Raw genomic sequence first — 20,755 nt, 5'->3', positions numbered from 1 at the left:
GACTCTGTCTCAACAACAACAAAAAAAAAATAAAAAAAAATAAAAGAAAAGATAACCAATATAACCAATGCAAACAAAAATATATGAAAACTACATTGGGAGAATGGGAGAAAGGATGTGTGTGGGAGAGGAATGATTCTGGAGAATCACCTTCATTTTCCATAGAAAGGGAAAAATAGATAATAACTAATAGCTAAAAATAGTAGTAGAAGCTTCCTGAAGAATAGCAAATGAATTGAAAATGGCTGCCTTTGTGGAGCAGGGACTGGACATGAGTCAGGCTGAGCCAGGAAACCACTAAATTAAAAAAAAAAATTATTCCTGGGCTCAATCGATCCTCTCACTTTAGCCTCAAGAGTAGCTAGGACTACTAGCTAAAAAAAACAGGTGTTTTATATTATGAACTTTATAGTACACTTTGGCTTTTTAAATTATGTATAGCAATCTATGACAAAAATAAGCCCTTCAGTGTTCCAGACCCAGAGTCTGGCAGCAAATGAGCAGTGCACACCTTGCTCTCTAAAGGTATCTTCCACAAATATATTTAAATGAAAAAAAGTTGTCATCATTATTATTAAAGGCATTAAAACAGCAAATCCCAATTTGTAGGTACAAAATATAAGGGTAACTGCCAAGTTACTAAGAAAGGAAGGAGTCCTGGTTTTCCGACAACCAGTGTGGGACTCTAATAGAGGCACATGATCACAGGGCTGCCAATAGTTAAGGAAAACTTGGCAGTGTTACCAGGGTCCAGCTGTGTGGGGACACTGCTGGCTTTCAGCTTCTGGAGGCCAACACTCAGCTGTAAAGTAGGGCTGGTGAATCCTACACCCGTGGCAATGCTAGTCACTTGCACTCATCCCCCTGACAGGGAAAAAGCCCCTGGGGAGTGTTGGCTCCCACATGAAAGGTGTTCTACTGCCTACCTTGAGTTCATCTTTGCTCTGGAAGTTGTCCAGGAGGTGCTGGAAATGGGTGTCACACATCTGGCGGAGCAGTGAGAGAAGGCAGGACACATATTCGCCCTAGGGACCAACCCAAAAAAAACATTTAGCATGGCCAATTGCAAGGGCTGTGTTCCCCCCATCCATAGAGGGCAAGGAGAGAAGGGAGGGTATGAGATGGCCCCAATGATCATGGAAGAAAGATGACAAATCTGGCCCTCTAAAGCTTCTTTTCTGCTAAGGAAAGCCTGGAGGGATTGGGGGGGAATAAGGTCTCTGCAGTATGGGGCTACTGAAAAATCTTACACAATAATAAAGTAGTATTGCAAAGTGAGACAAATACTCTCCCTTTTTTTCCTAGGAAAGTTTTGGCTAAATAGTCCTTTGCTGCCAAGGCACTGTACTTAAGTCTATAGAGGATACTTGGAACAGGGGAGAGCTTAACCTTCTCTGGATAGAATTTGGATTCTGCCGATCCTGCTGGGCTAGAGCAGCCCTTGTACAAGGACTTCTTTGGAATCTCCTAGAATTTGCACAGGGTTACTAGACTGGGCAAACAAAACACAGCAGATCAATATGCCTGTCTGAAAGGCAGATGAGTTAAAATTGACCTTTTTGAGGGGACAAGCTATGGGCTTTAAGACAAGTAGAAATTAAAGGATAAATATCAATGTTCAAAATGTCTTCAAGTTCCAACTGGGATACATGGAATAAAATCCTGCTTTAAGGACTTCAAAAACCATCTTATTGCAACTTTTGGCATGGAGCAGACAAGCATGGCCTCCTCTTAGTTGCCTCTTTAAAAGGGAGGGAGAACATTTACTTCTCGTGGGCAATTTTCAAATACTTATGAACTCGTGAGAAAGTGACAACAGTTTTTAGTCTCTCAAACCCTTTCTAGGTCTCTGAAATTATTACTCTTGTTTCTTGAGACGGAGTTTTGCTCTTGTCGCCCAGTTCGGAGTGCAATGGTACGATCTTCGTTCACTGCTACCTCCACCTCCTAGGTATAAGCGATTTTCCTGCCTCAGCCTCCCGAGTAGCTGGGATTACAGGCACCCACCACCACGCCTGGCTAATTTTTTTTGTATTTTTAGTAGAGACTCGGTTTCGCCATGCTGGCCAGGCTAGTCTTGAACTCCTGACCTCAGATGATCCGTCCGCCTTGGCCTCCCAAAGTGTTGGGATTACAGGCATGAGCCACCGCGCCTGGCCTGAAATTATTAAAAATACATGTGTGCAAAATATATATGTTCATGAACCTCATTTTTATCTCAAAAATGGGCATAAAAAGCTATAGGTAATTTGTCATGAGGGTCACATGGGTTAATGTATATAAAGCATTTAAGAATAAAGTCCATTATGTAAAAAGGTACTAAATAAATTACAATTATCATCATCCTCATTAAAATCTACATAAAATGAATCACTTCCTCAGTACTGCTAAATGAGCTAATATTGGACAAGTGCATAAAGCAGATTCTGGCCCACAGCAAGCACTGTGTAAGTTTGGTTAGAAGGCTGGGTTACCAGGAAATGCCAGGGTACATATACATATATGTTTTTTACTTACAGTGAGAGTGCCTTCAACAGAGGCTCCTAAAGGAGCAGACACTCTTTCCAAGCCCAGTGCTTCAGAACACGTACCTGCTCCCTGAGTGCTCCCTGCTCCCCCTAGCACGCTGTAGCTTGGCTTGCTCCAGAGGGTTTTCTTCAGAGAGATCACTGTAATCTCCCATCTGCCAATGGAAAGATTCCACGAAAACTGTTTATCATGTCCCCACCTCAGGGTTGAGAAGTCTATTCTGGAGTTGGGGTACATGAGGGGCCCAAGGCATCGTCTCTCTGCCCCTCCTGAGAAGCCTTCCCAGTTTGTTTCTCTTCTAGTTAGATTACAGAAAAATCATTATTCAGTAATGCCAGTGAAATTTACCTCATCACATTTTTCCAAATCCTAAAAATGTAGATACAAACATAATGGACAAAAGCAACTAATTTGTAGATAGAAGCCAATTCTGAGACAATTATTCTGTCCTGTACATCATTTAGGAGAACCTATATGAGGGGGTTCCTAGAAGAAGTAGTCTGTTTTTCAACTTCAACTTCTTACTACATCTTACATACATCCCTGCTTCATTCCACAATATAGAAAATGACTTGGCTCAAAGTATGCAGGAAAACAGGACAACAAACATTCCCCGGATCTGCCCTAAAGAAGAGTTCTGGGAATATGAACCTAGAGCTTTCAGAGTGGAGAGGAGAGTCAGATTCAAGGAGGGAAGAGGGCAGCATGCTGACAACCATGCAGGAGGGGAGGCTGAGATGAAGGTGATGGGATGGTAAGATGGAGGGGGAGTACTGTGGAGAAGCCCCAGGTTAGAAAAGAAGGCAAGAAAACCTGGATGTTAGTTACTAACAGTGATCTCGGCTGTGCACTGCGGGCACCGCTGCCCTCTTACCGCCTCCTGAGCATGTGATTTGCTCATGATGGTGAGCAGAGTCTGCAAGAGCACGTCCAGGAGACTCTCCACCATCATCTCTACTTCCTCCATGACATCTGCCTCCTGGAGCGAGCAGTAAGAGAGCACACCGTTAGCACCAAGCCAGGCTGAAGTACAGCTGGCAGCACTTACTATGTCAGGTACATCAGCAGTAGTCTTCTGGATTCCCGACACCAAGCTCTCAGTCTCACCAACATGCAGTGTCAAGGAACCCAGGACAATGGCTTTGACAGGAGGTGAGGCACAACTGCCACTGCTGCCCAGGCATGGTGGCTGGGGCCTTACCCTAACTCAACACCACCTGCAACTTCGAATCTCAAGCAGATACATTAATTTTGATATACAGGGCAGAAACAAAGATCCTGAGTTAAATGTTTTCTTTGATTTCCCTAGAATAGTCAGGAGAAGGCACAACTCTGCTGACACTTTTGGAAATGATAAAGTTTGAGAAATGGTGACGAATTCACACTACAGGGTGTGGCAGCAGTACCTTCACTAGTGCATAGCACTAATGCACAGAAGTAGCTCATCTTTCTGAGCACCCTGTTTTCTCCTCAGGGTTTTCCCCTTGGGTGCCCTCAATTTTTGCCAGCCTGGACTGCTGCCTAGATATGCCTGGGTCCACTTCTAGCTCCTCAGCTCTCTCCTTCGTGTTACAGGGTCCATTTGAAGGACTCCAGCCTCAGTGCATCTTTCTCTGGCCACCTCACAAAAACAATAAAGCATGTCTCCTCACTGAGGGCCACTTCCTAATTTAGGAAGAATCTGTTATCCTATTATAGACCTCTCACATTCATCTCAAATTCTGTAGCATGATTTTAATTATCTCACAAAGAGATTCCTGTTGCCCCTTGCCTAAGATGTTTATACTATCACTGGTCCTAGTGTCTATCCTTCACCCATCCATCAATCTATCATTCACTAAACATTTACCATGTGCCAGTCACTGTTTGTGAACCTGAATATATAGAGGTGAACAAGACAGATAATATCTCTGCTCTCATTGAGCTTCAATTTCATTGTTCCTCTACCCATCCATCCATTTTAACTATACTCTGCCCCATTCCACATGAAGAATTTGAGTAGCTCTTGGGACCAAAGTCATTTTTCCTATCTGTCCAACTGATCATAACACTTACCAGTGATGTATCTTTGGGTAGTCATAAGCAACTCATTATACTGACTCTAGCCCCACAAACACAACCAAACCATCACCTCCAGGTTTTTACTGGTTCCCACTCCTGTTCCATTCCTCCTCTTTTTTTGCTTCAATTTCTCTCCTTCCTTTAGCAATAAGCTGTCCCCCCCTCAATACAACCTTGGGCTACGAGTAGATCTTATGTGCTTGGTGTGGCTTCTCTGAGGCCTGGTGGGAAGAAGAGCTGCCAAGTCTTACCTGGAGCCAAGAGCAAATAATAGGGCCATTATCACCATCATAGTCACTCTCTGCCAAGCTAGACCCCTGTCACCAGATGGTACTTTGAGTTTGAACATCAGAGTATCCTATTGAGTCCCTGTCCCCTGCTCAAACAAAATATACTTTTTTTTTTTAGGTGCCTCTCCCACTACATGTAGCTAGCCTATCCTTGTATATTCTTATCACCTGGTAACTGCCGTTCATTTTAAATGCATGTGAAATTCTATTCTCTAGCAACTTAATAAAACGGTATAATTTAAAAATCCATTTTTGTTTTACATTTCTTTCCTTATGCTTTCCTATCATTTCTGAATTTTCTATAAGTAATATGCCTTTCTTCTATTATCAAAAGTACATGAAATAAGTATCATTAAAATAAATTCCTACTCTCACCTGTGCCTGATTCATATCTTTTCTTCTCTCTTTCCCTACCTCAGTTCATCCCCGCCTACCACCGATTTCTTTCAAAAAGAAAAAATAAAGAGGAAAGAAAATGGGTAAAAGCAGTATCAGTTGAAACCCGACCCTTAAAGCACAATTCTACCATCCTCTGAGGCTCAGAGCTCTGGTGGGCAACATTAACCTCTTGTATGCCCTGACCTCATTTGGCACAGTATAGGAACGCCATATGGGTGGAATCAAGCTGTCAGGAAGCTAACAGAAGAGCCTGAATAAGCAAGCTACCTCTCAAGTCTGGGTCTGCCTCCCTGTGCTCATGCCTGAATATTCTCAGAAAACTCCCAAGAATGCAGAATTAAAACCTATTGATGGAAACAGCATGACACAGAATTGGGCTTTGTGGTACTACAGATAACTATATTTCTGGGTAGATTTGATAGTGCAACCTTTAAAAATAGCAAGAATACGTTGTACAGAGAAACCTGTTGGGAACACACAGGCCACCATTCACTTGGGCACCTTCCTGTCACTGATGAAAGCATCTGTGACTGAAAAGTGTACAAAGCGATCTTTGTTGGTCTGCCTCTGGCTAAACTAATACAAGACTAGGGAAGAGCTGAGCAGGGTGGAGTGGGTGTGGGGCTACTACCAGAGAGCTGGTCTTGACGATGGAGAAGATGCTGCCAAGAATTCCTGAGCAAATAAGCAGCTCTTTCTGCTGCCTCAGGTGAAGGTGAATGTGATGGAGAACCACAGGAAGCAGGATGCGGCGGGATTCTGGGAGAGAAAACACAAAGGTGAAGAAGCCTTTAGAGGAGAACTAGCTACTGCGGGAAGCCAGTGGCATTATAGGACCTAGCTATTCTCAAAGCAGGTGGGGTTGAGACTAGAGCAAAAGTGAAGGTAATCCCCTTACCTTACAAGGGCCTGAAAGCTCACTGCCTGGAAATTATAAGCCATCACATGACATTATTCTTCCATCTTTTCTTTGTTCTCATTTCAATACCAAGCATCCATGATATTTTGTGCAGGATGAATGTTAGGAGTCTGCTTCACTTGGAATGAAGTCTCTTTTTTTTGGAGACAGGGTCCCATTCTGTCACCCAGGCTGGAATGCAGTGGCATGATCATGGCTCCCTGCAGCTTCAACTTTCTAGGATTGCTAGGGCAATCCTCCTACCTCAGCCTCCCACACAGATGGGACCACAGGTGTATGGCACCACACTCAGATAATTTTTTAATTTTTTGTAGAGATGAGGTCTCACTATGCTGCCCAGCAAGTCTTGAACTCGTGGGCTCAAGCGATCCTCCCTCCTTGGCCTCCCCAAATGCTAAGATTACAGGTGTGAGCCACCACACCCGGTCCCAAATGAAATCTCTTTAATGAATAGACTCCAAATTAAAAGCACAGTTTACAGTGAAAATTCCATTTAAATGGTATACTTAGTATGAACTACACTGCCTGAACTTGCAGGCTTGAAATGGATTATAGATTGTCCCTCTTTATGCCCTGGCTAGGTAGGTAGTCTGACACTTCCACCCCTGTGGGCATTTACCTTGCCACAGCCAACAGGCCTGCTCCCTTTCCCCCACAGCCTTGTGAGATTGCTGCTCAGTGTGTACACAGCAATGAACACAATTGAAGCACGACCTTTGTATTGTCACAAGACTTTGATAATTAGCCAACATTTATCACCAATCCCACTGAACACTTCAAATGATTTTCTTTTACTTTCTCCCAATGTTACCAGAATAGCACTTTCATCAGAAGGTGACTATATTTAGAATCCCAAATTCAGGAAGGCTGTCCTACTTCAAGCTCCTTTATTAACTCATTCTGAGACCTCAGGCAAGTTGACTCCTCTCATGAGCTTTATTTTCCTCATCTGTAGAATGGGGTGTAAGGGCCTCTTCTAGAATACATTTACTTCACAGGGGAGGTTAGGAGACAAGTGAAATGCAAATGTGAATGTGTTTCTGGCACCCTGTATTCCTACGTGGTCAGTGATGGTGTGACTCTGCAGGTCCCATCATATCTGGCCAGCATGATTTAGTCAGATTATCAGTAACACAAACAAGCCATGGCATTTTGGATTTATCATTCTTATCTGTCTTTAGTTAAGAGTTCCACATGAAATTCAGACAGAAAATCTTTTTCAGTCAAAGACAAATTACATGATATATAAGAAATTTGGGCCTGCCTTGTCAAATGCTTAGAATATGTTCAAACAGGATAGAATACTAGCTAGTCTAGATTTAAAAGGCTGCTTGAATAAAAAAAGTTGATACCGCACTGTGTGGATGAAAATACCAACATACTTAGTATTTGTAATAACCAATAGCTGCTTACAGAAAAAAACAGTGGTTTGTTACTAGAACCTGCTGAAGAAGAGACCAAACTTATACTTTGAGAATACCAGTGCTGGTTAAAGGACATCACTGGTAAAGAACCTTTTGCTTCAGGGAAGATGCTGCAACTCAGGCATTCAATGAAAGTGAGATGCAAACAAAATTTTGGCGGTGTTTGTCATCTAAAATCCAATTACATAGTCCAAGGCCACATAAGTATTAAGAAAATTTTTCTTAAGTGTTTGTGTGAAGCAGCAAGTACATGCAGAGATATTAGAAATAAAGTATGTCAGTGAGAGCAGTCTGCTGTTCCCCTTCCCACATATTTTGAAAGCATTTTTTTTTTTTTTTGAGACAGAGTCTTGCTCTGTCGCCCAGGCTGGAGAGCAGTGGTGCGATCTCAGTTCACTGCAAGTTCCGCCTCCTGGGTTCACGCCATGCTCCTGCCTCAGCCTCCTGAGTAGCTGGGACTACAGGCACCCGCCACCACGCCCGGCTAATTTTTTGTATTTTTAGTAGAGATGGGGTTTCACCGTTTTAGCCAGGATGTCTCAATCTCCTGACCTCATGATCCGCCCACCTCGACCTCTCAAAGTACTGGGATTACAGGCGTAAGCCACCACACCCAGCTGAAAGCATTTTCTTTTAAGCAGTGCACAAAGCTCAAGTGTGTACAGTGGCCTTCAGTGACAGTGTGCCCAAACCATTAATAAAATCTTCAACATAGGAGCTGAAGAGAGAATTGTTTACCAGCATAAACAGTTACTGGTCGAAAAAAGATGACTTTCTTGGTGGCAGCTTTACTACTACTAGCAATACCATACGCTGGCAGAGCTAAGTCAAAGGGAACACTTATTTAGTATTACAAATATGTGTAGCACTGGGCTGAGAAATTTTTGGTCTTATACTTTAAAAGTCAAACCTGGCCGGGTGCCATGTCTCACGCCTATAATCCCAGAACTTTGGGAGGCTGAGATGGGTGGATCATGAGATCAGGAGTTCGAGACCAGCCTGGCCAACATGGTGAAACCCCATCTCTACTAAAAATACAAAAAAAAAAAAAAAAAAAAAAATTTAGCCAGGCATGGTGTTGCATGCCTGTAGTCCCAACTACTCGGGAGGCTGAGGCAGGGGAATCGTTTGAACCTGGGAGGCAGAGGTTGCGATGAGCCAAGATCACGCCACTGGACTCCAGCCTGGGCAACAGAGCGAGACTGCATCTCATTAAAAAAAAAAAAAAAAAAAAAGTCAAACCTAAAAAATTAACCACCAAAATTATAAAAATTCTAATAATTGTTTTGCTGGTGTTTTGGATTTATTTTGGTGCCTCAGAAGTTTATCCTAGCACAATGATATTATATTTAAAGAATTAGGCTCATATTGATCTTAATATATGGCCATTGAGCATTTGGTTGTCCCTGCAAGGCAGAACTTGATCACATATGATGTGGCTTCAGGAACAAAACCAGAAGTTCTTCGTGAAAGACAGACTAGGCTGCTAATATATTAGATTGTCCTGACCCTTTGGGGAGCATAAAGAGCTCCCTGTCTATTCCTCTCTCTAATCCTTGTTGGTTCTCCAAAGACTTTCGGAAAATGTATCGACTGGTATGGCAAGGAAACGAGAAAGCACAGGGTCCTCAGGGCCCCCTTTCAGGGCCCTTTTTTTTTTTTTTTTTTTTTGAGATAGTCTCGCTCTGTTGCCCTGGTTGGAGTACAATGGCATGATCTCAGCTTACCGCCACCTCTGCCTCCTGGGTTCAAGCAATTCTCCTGCCTTAGCCTCCTGAGTAGCTGGGATTACAGGTGCCCACCACCACGCCTGGCTAATTTTTTGTATTTTTAGTAGAGATAGGGTTTCACCCTGTTTGCCAGGCTAGTCTTGAACTCCTGACCTCAAGTCATCTGTAGGGCCTCTTTTTATTTTCTTGGCTTATCCTTGTTTCCTTGAGATAGTCCCTTCTCTCTTCCTCTCCTTCCCTTCCTGAGTGTATGGCAAGCTCTGTTCTTGGAAGCTGTGGGCCTGGAGGCAGGGCCCTTATGAACAAGATTAGTGACCTTTTAAAAAAAGAGACCCCAGAGAGCTGCCTTGCCCCTTCTGCTATGTGACAACACAGAGAGAAGACAGCTGTCTATGAACCAGGAAGTAGGCCTCACCAGACACTGAATCTGCTGGTGCTTTGATCTTAGACTTCCTAACCTCCAGAACTGAGAAAGTTTGTTGTTTACACGCCACCCAGTCTATGGTATTCTGTTACAGTAGCCTGAATGGACTCAGACACCACCCCAGTGACATGCCCGTATGTGTGGATTCCTAGGAATAAACTGTGAGTAAGACAGTAGGCCTAGGTCTTGGCTACATTCTCTATTATAGTTTACCAAAATATTCTGCATCTTAAGGGTCACTGGTTTCTTGCATAATGGTTGAGGAAACTGATCCTTTGATTATCACTTGGCTATCACCCCTAGAAGGAAGGAAAGGTGAGTCTGACTCTCATCCCAACTTGATTTACCTGAGAAAGAAAACAGGCGGCTATCCACTGTCCTGGCAATGGACTGCAGCTTGACCACGTCCATTGACTGCCCAATGTGCACAGTGCTGGGCATGCTCCCCAGTGTCCCTCTCACAAACTCTGCCACCTCTTGCACGGTGAACATTTGCAGCAGCTCGTCAAAGATGGTTGGGAAAGAATTGAGGAGTGCAGCCTGCAGAAGTAAATGAAGCTATGGTTAGCACAGAATTAGGGTGTGTGTCTATCTTTCACACTCAGACAATGACACAAGGTGGTAAGAGGCTGAGAAGGCACTGTAGCATCTCTGCCTTAGGTGGGCTCCTCCCTGGCCACTGACTACAGCACTCAGGCATGGAGCAGGAAAAACCAAAAAGGAAACCAAAACAAGATAATTTACTGGGATCCAGGAAATCTGAGGCTTTCATAACTTGCATATAGCATTTGCTGGCAAAAGAATGGGGTATAAAGAAAAATCTGCTCAGTGTGGCTTAAGATCCACAGCTGTTTTTGTTCATAAAATGTATTTATATTTTTGTTCATCTCTATGATCAAGTTCTTAACTTTCCAATTTTGGTTCCAAACTCAAGAAAGTATGGCAGAGAGCTGAGTTCCTTCAAGCAGCATCAGCTGAACTCTGCTCACAGCCCTGCAGCCAATGATCCAGTTCTGAGAGCTGTACCATTTCCCCAGAATAGAGATTCTTATTTGCAACCATGAAATATGAAGGCTTCATAAATTATTTTTTTCATAAGTGATGCCTGGTAGTCTCAAGAGTAAATTCAAGAGGATGAGAAATCTGTGTATTTGGTTAGCCATAAACTCTTGAGGACTGTTGACGTGGGCTTAGAGTTCAGCGACCTAGACACCCAAGCAAGGGGAGTGGGAGTGTGCATGTTAGGCTTTTCTTCTAGGATGTAAGCTCTGGTAGACCACAAGGTAGTTTCTTGAGAAAAATCTGATAATAGAACAGTTCCAGAACCTTTGGGAGGCAGAGCACTATAGGAGAAAGAGAATGGGTTTTGGAATTACACGAGTTCAAATTTGAGCTTTACCACTTACCTGACACATAAACTTTGGCAAGTTAACCTAATTCTCTGTTTCCCCATCTATAAAATGGGGATGATGCTATTACTTATTTCTTGATGCTGGTATGAGGGAAATTTTTACATAAAGTTTCCAGTAGAATGTCTGGAACACAATAGGCCTTTGATATATGCTGGTTCTCATGATTTTCTCTTGTGGAAGTAGAAGCAGCATGAAGACTTTTTTTCACTTCTCAGTCCCCTTATGCCATTAACTCAGGGTTTACAAAGAGAAATGGAGTGCCACCTTGAGACAAAAAGGTGAGAACGCACCCTTCCCAAATGGCAGGCTGGGGAGGGAAGGCTGTTTTCCTGACTGCTCTATCAGGCAACAGACACTGGCTTAGAGTGAGTGAAAATTTATGCCATGGAAAACAGGCTTTTGCTGTGGTTTTTATTCAGGCCAGGCCCCACTGGAGCACTTATATGAGTTCTATCTGCAGATTTATAACTCCTGGAATATTGAGGAGATTGTTTCCCAGTAATTAGAACCAGAACAAAACATATTGTTAGCAGCTTAGATATAAAAAACAAAGGAGTGGTGAAGTAGGTGCTTTATAATCAATAACAAACAGTAACTCATTTGCTTTCTTAAATGGTGAAATGTCCTGTACTTAGACACCAGGACAGAAGGACTTTCACACCCTGACATCTTCTAGTGGTCATAATCAAAGATATAAAGTCTAAGTGAATAATATGCATACGTGTGTGTGTGTATCTCTCTCTCTCTATACACACACACACACACACACACACACACACACACACACATACATATATGTGAAACTCACGAAACATGAGCCTTGCACCAAAGAAGGTGGTCAGATTCTCACCCAGGTCTTAGCTGAGACCAGATCTAAGCTATTTATCTTGATGTAGTAGGAGTGTGCCACTCAATACAGGGCATTACTGTGTTACCAAGTTCCCAGAAAGCATATGTGCATTGCTTTGCTAGCTACCTCTAATCTCTCCGTATTCTGGCTGTGGGAGGGGAACGGAAGAGGAACATGAGCAGCTTAAGGTACTTAGAAGGGGAGATCACAGGTGTCTTCCTTACAGAAGCACCTGGAAGCCTTGAGGTACTCCCTTATAGAGTTCCTTATAGACTCCCTTATAGAGTATATTTCCTTATAGAGTCAAGGAAGTCTTAAGGTACTCCCAGTTGATTACCTGTCCTCTGGGCTGAGAAACCTACAGGCGACTGGTATCAAGAGGCAACACAGAGGCAAGTGGAAAACAAAATTTTTTTTAAAACTTTTTGTTTTTTAATTTTAATCTTAAATGAGACAGTTTAAATATATACTTGGGCTAACAATATACTTGGCAGTGACTGAATGACTGGACATGAGAGAGGCTCTCTGATCTCTGCTTACAGGTTTTGGCGTAATATTTAGCTTCAAAAAGTTGAAGAATATAATCCATTACATAAAAATTCTGACATTCATTTTGTAAGGAAAAATACTTCCCTTTTGACTGGGGTAATGAATTCTTGATTTGTTCTAGGGTAAGACTGTGTGGAAAGGTAAAAGATTAGCTGGCCAGGCAGTTTTGTTCGTTTTCGAGACAGTGCCTTACTCTGTGGCCAGGCTGGAGTGCAGTGGTCCAATCACAGCTCACTGTAGCCTTAACTTCTTGGGCTCAGGTGATTGGCCAGGTAGTTTTAATAAAAGAAACCAAATTTTCTTCCCATACTGGTATTTCTAATATTGAATCTAATCTAATCTTTTTTTGAAGTTTCATTTTAATTAATTAATTAATTTATTATACTTTAAGTTCTGGGATGCATGTGCAGAACGTGCAGCTTTGTTACATAGGTATACACGTGCCATGGCGGTGTGCTGCACCCATCAATCCGTCATCTACGTTAGGTATTTCTCCTAATGCTATCCCTCTCCTAGTCCCCCGATCCCCCCTAGGTGTGTATGTTCCCCTCCCTGTGTCCATGTGTTCTCCTTGTTCACCTCCCACATATGCCACATATGAGTGAGAACATGTGGTGTTTGGTTTTCTGCTCCTGTGTTAGTTGACTGAGAACGATGGTTTCCAGCTTCATCCATGTCCCTGCAAAGGACATAAACTCTTCGTTTTTTATGACTGCATAGTATTCCATGGTGTATATGTGCCACATTTTCTTTACCTAGTCTATGACTGATGGGCATTTGGGTCGGTTCCAAATCTTTGTTATTGTCAGCAGTGCTGCAATAAACATCCGTGTGTGGCTGGGCGCGGTGGCTCATGCCTGTAATACCAGCACTTTGAGAGGGTGAGGCAGGTGGATCACCTGAGGTCAGGAGTTCAAGACTAGCCTGGCAAACAGGGTGAAACCCCATTTCTAATAAAAATATAAAAAATTAGCTGAACATGGTGGTGTGCGCCTGTAATCCCAGCTACTCAGGAGGTTGAGGCGGGAGAATCGCTTGAACACGGGAGGTGGAGGTTGCAGTGAGCTGAGATCGCTCCATTGCACTCCAGCTTGGGCAACAAGAATGAAACTCCATTTCAAAAAAAAAAGAAAAAGAAAAAGAAAAAGAAAGAAAAAAACATACGTGTGTATGTGTCTTTATAGTAGAATGATTTATAATCCTTTGGGTATATACCCAGTAATGGGATTGCTGGGTCAAATGGTATTTCTAGCTCTAGATCCTTGAGGAATCACCACACTGTCTTCCACAATGGTTGAACTAATTTACACTCCCACCAACAGTGTAAAAGTGTTCCTATTTCTCCACATCTCTCCAGCATCTGTTGTTTCCTGACTTTTAAATGATCGCCATTCTAACTGGTGCGAGATGGTATCTCATTGTGGTTTTGATTTGCATTTCTCTAATGACCAGTGATGATGAGTTTTTTCATGTTTGTTGGCCATGTAAATGTCTTCTTTTGAGAAGTGTTTGTTCATCTCCTTTGCCCACTTTTTTATGTTTTTTTTTTTCTTGTAAATTTGTTTAAGTTCTTTGTAGATTTTGGATGTTAGCCCTTTGTCAGATGGATAGATTGCAAAAATTTTCTCCTATTCTATAGGTTGCCAGCGGAGGCTGCAGAACAGCAAAGATTGTTGCCTATTTCTTCCTCTGGAAGCTTCTTCCCAGAGTGGCACCCACCAGATGCCAGCCACAGCTCTCCTGTATGAGGTGTCTGTCGTCCCCTACTGGGAAGTGTCTCCCAGTCAGGAGGCATGGGGGTCAGGGATCCACTTAAGGAGACAGTCTGTCCCTTAGCGGAGCTCGAGCACTGTGCTGGGAGATCTGCCACTCCCTTCAGAGTCGGCAGGCAAGAACACTTAAGTCTGCTGAAGCTGTGCCCATAGCTGCCCCTTCCCCCAGGTGCTCTGTCCCAGGGAGATGGGAGTTGGATCTGTAAGCCCCTGACTGGGCTTGATGCCTTTCTTTCACAGATGCCCTGCCCAGAGAGGAGGAACCTAGAGAGGCAGTCTGGCTATGGTAGATTGACAGCACTGTGGTGGGCTCTGCCCCCTCCAAAGTTCCTGTCAGCCTTTCTTACACTGCGAGGGGACAACTGCCTTCTCAAGCCTCTGTAATGGTGGATGCCCCTTCCCTGACCAAGATTGAGTGTGCCAGGTCGACGTCAGACTGCTGTGCTGGCAGTGAGAATTTCAAGCCAGTGGATCTCAGCTTGCTGGGCTCCGTGGGGGTGGGATTCGCTGAGCTAGACCACTTGGCTTCCTGGCTTCAGCCCCCTTTCCAGGGGAGTGAACGGTTCTGTCTCGCTGGTGTTCCAGGTTCCACTGGGGTATGAAAAAAACTCCTGCTGCTAGCTCAGTGTCTGCCCAATCAGCCACCCAGTTTTGTGCTTGAAACCCAGGGCCCTGGTAGTGTAGGCACCTGAGGGAATCTCCTGGTCTGCGGGTTGCAAAGACTGTGGGAAAAGCGTAGTATCTGGGCCGGAATGCACCGTTCCTCAAGGCACAGTCTCTCCTGGCTTCCCTTGGTTAAGGGAGGGAGTTCCCTAACCCCTTGAGCTTCCCAGGTGAGGCGACACCCCACCCTGCTTCTGCTTGCCCTTCATGGGTGCACCCACTGTCTAGCCAGTCCCAGTGAGATGAGCCGGGTACCTCAGTTGGAAATGCAGATCATCCGCCTTTTGCGTTGATCTCACTGGGAGCTGTAGTCCAGAGATGTTCCTATTTGGCCATCTTGCCAGCCCTCTGATCCTAATTTAATCTTAATTCTTAGCCAAAGCTTCCTAGTTAATCCTACTGTTTTACAAATTATTTCATTCAACTTCTGGAATGGACAAAAGCTAATCTAAATTTTCTTTTTTCCTTTTTCTTTTTGGAGACAGTCTCACTCTGTTGCCCAGGCTGGAGTGCAGTGGTGCAATCTTGGCTCATGGCAACCTCCACCTCCCGGGTTCAAGCAATTCTCCTGCCTCAGCCTCCTGAGTAGCCAGGACTACAGGTGCATGCTAATTTTTTCTATTTTTAGTAGAGATGGGGTTTCATCATGTTGCCCAGGGTGGTCTTGAACTCCTGAGCTCAAGCAATCCGCCCACCTTGGCCTCCCAAAGTGCTAGGATTTCAGGCGTGAGCCACTGTGCCCAACTTTCGTTAATACAATGCTTAATCAGGAAATAAAATTCCCCATACATTCTGATTATCTCCTATGAATAAGATGTTCATAAAAAACTAAGTAGTATGTAGCTAAATAAATTTGGTCTAAAGACTGTTCACAAGAACAAATTTGTGCTTCATCTCCAACATAAAGCCAATGAGCTGTTTTACATCTGGCAGCTGAGGCACGGCCAGATTTGCAGTAAAAGCAGCATTTTGTTGTATCAGGTATTTCCTTATAAATCACCCCTTACCCAACACACATGATCCTGGCAGGGTTTCTTCATCTCTGAAAACCAGAAGACAAAGAAACCACCCGCTGAGAAAGAGGAACCCAGCAGCAAAGCTTCCCTGCAGTGTGCGAACCTGAGTAAAAAGGAGTGTTTCTGAGTTTCTGCTGTCCAGACTGAGCACAAACCGGATGGACTGGAAAAGTTCTTGGATACTCGATCTGAATTGTTCCTCTTCCATTCCACAAGTGGCTCGTGAGTACAGGATCCGTGACTGTACAATGAACTTGAAAAGGTACTCCAAGGCCTGGAAAGTGTGGGAGAAAAAGTGATGGAGAGGTGTTGAAGATGGTCAGGAACTCATATAGCAGAAAACAAAGGGCAAAGTAACAGCAGTTTCTATATCAAAATCAGGTGATGGACAGTTCTAACTATGGAGATAGATAGGCACTTTATTTTTTAAATTTTTTTCTCAAATATCCAAATTGTCACTAAGCAGCAGCTACCTTCTTATTGAAAAAATCATTAAATAATTTCACAACTGTTTTCTGAGGTTCTGGAATTAAGGAGCCATAGACTGTTATAGAAATAGTTGAATTCAAGAACATTCAGAGTTTAAAAAATAAGTTTCTTTGTATTTTTTTTCAGGTCTGGAAATAAAAGGGTCACAAGGCAAGGATGTAAGAAACACTCAAGTTTACTGCAAGAAGGAAGTATCCTAAAGGACTCAGGAGTCCTCAGACTTAGGAGTCTCCTACATCTTTAAGATATAGCTGGGGCCTGACACAGTTCCTCCTTTTTCACCAGGGGTCACAGAAATCTGAAGAAAACTTGTCCCAGGCTGCACAGCAGCCGATAGGCCTGATATATCCAGTATCCACCCTCTTTCCACAAAGACATCTGCCATAAACAGTTCATAAATAGTATAAGATGAAGCTTCTGCAAAAAGTTTGGGAGCAGAATCTGATTCTGAGGAGTTCCTGACGCTTGGCCCATGCTTACAGAGTAATTTCCTTTTAAGAGAACACATTCAAGACCCAATACTATGTTTTCTAATTAAAAAAACAAAAAAAACAAAAAAACACAGATTTCCCAGACACTGAAAAGGAAGAGATAATGGAGAGAAACTTATGCAACGCTGAAACAAACAGAAGTCAGGTACTTGAAACATAAACAGGAAACAATTCCTAAACTCCCTTTCATGATCTATCCAGCTGTTAGACGGTTTGGAAAAGCAGAACTTAATATTTTGTGGCCCATACAAAATTCAGTTGGCAGTGGGGAATGCCAGTTTAGAAAATGTGTCATCCAGGGATTGTATCAGATGATTCTGTAGAAGAAATGAGTGTGTGGCCTCGTCTCCATAAATGCTACACCCTCTGTTCTAGTAGCTTTTTAATGCCTAGTCTATAAAGAACTTGAAAAATCTGTCAGTTGTTAAACCCAGACACTTGCAGGCTGGACTCTGCCACTGCTCTAGTATGTCTATATTGCGGTGACTCTTCGGGCCCATGAAGCAGAAAGTATACGCTTCTGAGCCAGCTTCATTTATTAGGTCATGCCAGTTTGAAGTCACTGAAGTAGGACGTATTTTCTATTAAAATAAAGAAAATAAACGTGTACATTTTCCAAACTAAATGGCTAGGTAGCAGGTCTGACCTTTCCCTTTAGGTACTTTGGTTTTGTATGATTAACATGGCTTGCTGGGCTCAGCAGAGGACAAAAGAGGGACAGGGTCAGGATTGACACTCTGGAATCCTTAGAGGTAGGGATTAGAATCCCTATAGGTAAAAGATAGAATAGATCTTGGAGCAGCCTAAAAAGGCCAGGATTTCTTCCTCAGTTAAGTCACATAGAAAATGAAAAGCATGCTAAGACCTGGAAAGATTCACCAAAAATGTACTATGCATAGAAGAAGAACATGAACTTATTGAGCATCCTACTATCATATGCCCAAGCCCCAGAAGATGCAGGAAGGATTGGTAATTACGTGGAGCATTGGAAATAAAGACAGTAAAATAAACTAATATTTTTTCTGAAAAGTATAATTTTAGGACACCTGAGAGGTAGGCAAATCTAATTATGTGCTCCATACTACTCTTCTAATTTTAAAAAGTTTTTTTGTTTGTTTGGTTTTTAAGTTTGAAACAGCTACCACAAGAGATGTAATGAGTGGCATTAAACATTTGCCAGTTTCAGGGAGGTAGAACTAGACAGCAAAGTGACTTGCACCTTTTGGGCATGAGAGCTTGCTTCCTCTATTAGGTTACACAATATAAGACAACTAGCAGAGGAGCACAAGGCTGATGTCAGAGAAGTCTCCATGCAAACCCGGATGAGGACATGGAAAATAAAGCCACTTCCAGTCATTCGTCAGTACCTGACTTCCCTCCTCCCCACTCCTCTTGAATCTCTTGAATTTTTGGATCAGTACCATCTTGATCAGGACCAGGTGATGCTGGCCACCTCTGACAGATTCAACTGGGGAAGGAGAGTGGGGCAGAGGAGTGGAATAGAAGGTGAGAGGTGGAGCCTGTGGAATTTGTTCAAGCTTTAAAGGTGCTCCGATTACTGTGTAGAGACAATGGAGCACTTAACTGTGGCTCAAGCAGCTGCCCTGTCCATTTTTGCTTAAGTTAATAAACCTGTAAGAAAAGAGATCCTAAAAGTTATTACCATGTTTGTATCACCAAGAAGATCCACCGTGCCCTCTCTTTCCTCCTTGTGGCTACTTGCTAAGGAACTGATACAGCTCAGCATGGAAAAGTGTGCTGCTGTTTTAGAATGCCTTGTGAAGAGCCACCCTAAAACCCACAATGACACCCCTGCATGCCTCTCACATTGTGAACAAACAATAAAACCAAGTAAGAAATAATGAACTTTTTATTTTCACCTTCTTCAACAGAACTTTTTTTAAGGTCATGATTCTGAAGGTAAAAGGAAGAGATAAGGTTATGAGTGGAAAGATATATTGAATCAAAAGTATTAAGGAAGAAGTTTCCTGGTTCATGGCTTTTGATACTGGAATGAGAAGTATCAGGCCAGGAGCATGCATCCTATGAAGAAGGAGGAAAACAGGATTAGATGGAAACTTACTAATTTGGTGAAGGAGACATGTAAACTGAAATCAGATAAGGAAGAGGAAATGAACTGATAAAACCTTAGTGTTGGATATATTACAGAACAAGTGTGAAATGGTGAGAACAAATATGAAAACACCTCAGAAAAATGCTCCCCGAAAGGGAATTCTTCCTTTTCCCTACCCAAACCTTATCTTTCCCAGAATTCTGTACCTCCATAAATGGCCTTGCCATCAACTCAGCTGATTTAGCAAAGACCCCTTAGAAACAGTCACAGTTCTCCCTTATTATCATCTTCTACATCCAATCTAGCATTTGAAAGCCCTTGCTTTAGCCACATCAATTGCCTTTTGGTTCCTTAAAAATCCAAGCTCTTGGGGCCCGGTGCAGTGGCTCATCCCTGTAATTCCAGGACTTTGGAAGGTGGAAGTGGGTGGATCACCCAAGGCCAGGAGTGGCTAACTAGAACACACAGTGTAGAGAAGACGTTAAATGACCCGATGGAGCTGAAAACCATAGCACAAGAACTACATAACACATGCACAAGCTTCACTAGCCGATTCGATCAAGAGGAAGAAAGGGGATCAGTGATTGAAGATCAAATGAATGAAATGAAGTGAGAAGTTTAAGAGAAAAAAGAGTAAAAAGAAATGAACAAAGCCTCCAATAAATATGGGACTATGTGAAAAGACCAAATCTATGTCTGATTGGTGTACCTGAAAGTGACAGGGAGAATGGAACCAAGCTGGAAAACACTCTTCAGGATATTATCCAGGAGAACTTCCCCAACCTAACAAGGCAGGCCAACATTCAAATTCAGGAAATACAAAGAACACCACAAAGATACTCCCCAAGAAGAGAAACTCCAAGACACATAATTGAAAGTTGAAATAAAGGAAAAAATGTTAAGGGCAGCCAGAGAGAAAGACTGGGTTACTCACAAATGGAAGCCCATCAGACTAACAGCGGCTCTCTTGGCAGAAACTCTACAAGCCAGAAGAGAGTGGGGGCCAATATTTAACATTCTTAAAGAAAAGAATTTTCGGGGGGGCGGAGCAAGATGGTCGAATAGGAACAGCTCCAGTCTCCAACTCCCAGTGCGAGCGACACAGAAGACCGGTGATTTCTGCATTTTCAACTGAGGTACTGGGTTCATCTCACTAGGGAGTGCCGGACAATCGGTGCTGGTCAGCTGCTGCAGCCCGACCAGTGAGAGCTGAAGCAGGGTGAGGCATCGCCTCACCTGGGAAGCGCAAGGGGGAAGGGAATCCCTTTTCCTAGCCAGGGGAACTGAGATACACAACACCTGGAAAATCGGGTAACTCCCACCCCAATACTGCGCTTTAAGCTAACGGGCACACCAGGAGATTATATCCCACACCTGGCCGGGAGGGTCCCAAGCCCACGGAGCCTCCCTCATTGCTAGCACAGCAGTCTGTGATCTACCGGCAAGGCAGCAGCGAGGCTGGGGGAGGGGCGCCTGCCATTGCTGAGGCTTACGTAGGTAAACAAAGCTGCTGGGAAGCTCGAACTGGGTGGAGCTCACAGCAGCTCAAGGAAACCTGCCTGTCTCTGTAGACTGTAAGAAAAGAGATCCTAGGGGATCTGGGGACAGGGCACAGTAAACAATAACAAACGCAGCAGAAACCTCTGCAGATGCAAACGACTCT

General features: G+C 43.3%; 1 protein-coding gene and 1 long non-coding RNA gene across 3 annotated transcripts in view; one reads left to right on the top strand and one right to left on the bottom strand.

Moving 5' to 3' along the window:
• Window positions 1–20,755, bottom strand: part of DOCK3 (dedicator of cytokinesis 3) — a 698,449-nt gene that overhangs the window by 113,150 nt on the left and 564,544 nt on the right. For both annotated transcript variants that reach the window (XM_077992951.1, XM_015130827.3), the window contains exons 23-27: window positions 16,142–16,312; window positions 10,124–10,316; window positions 5,911–6,038; window positions 3,362–3,508; window positions 927–1,025 (exon numbers count right to left, since the gene is read on the bottom strand). In XM_077992951.1, coding sequence (XP_077849077.1) covers window positions 927–1,025; window positions 3,362–3,508; window positions 5,911–6,038; window positions 10,124–10,316; window positions 16,142–16,312 — 738 coding nt within the window. The remainder of the gene's footprint in view (window positions 1–926; window positions 1,026–3,361; window positions 3,509–5,910; window positions 6,039–10,123; window positions 10,317–16,141; window positions 16,313–20,755) is intronic.
• LOC144339219 (uncharacterized) lies at window positions 9,273–11,571 on the top strand. Its single transcript, XR_013413987.1, has 2 exons — window positions 9,273–9,466; window positions 10,850–11,571. It is a non-coding gene; the product is annotated as an uncharacterized LOC144339219 (long non-coding RNA).

Source organism: Macaca mulatta, chromosome 2, assembly GCF_049350105.2.
Source record: "Macaca mulatta isolate MMU2019108-1 chromosome 2, T2T-MMU8v2.0, whole genome shotgun sequence".
Taxonomy (NCBI): Eukaryota; Metazoa; Chordata; class Mammalia; order Primates; family Cercopithecidae; genus Macaca; species Macaca mulatta.
Note: the sequence above shows the minus strand (reverse complement) of the source record. Positions and strands in the feature narration are given on the sequence as shown.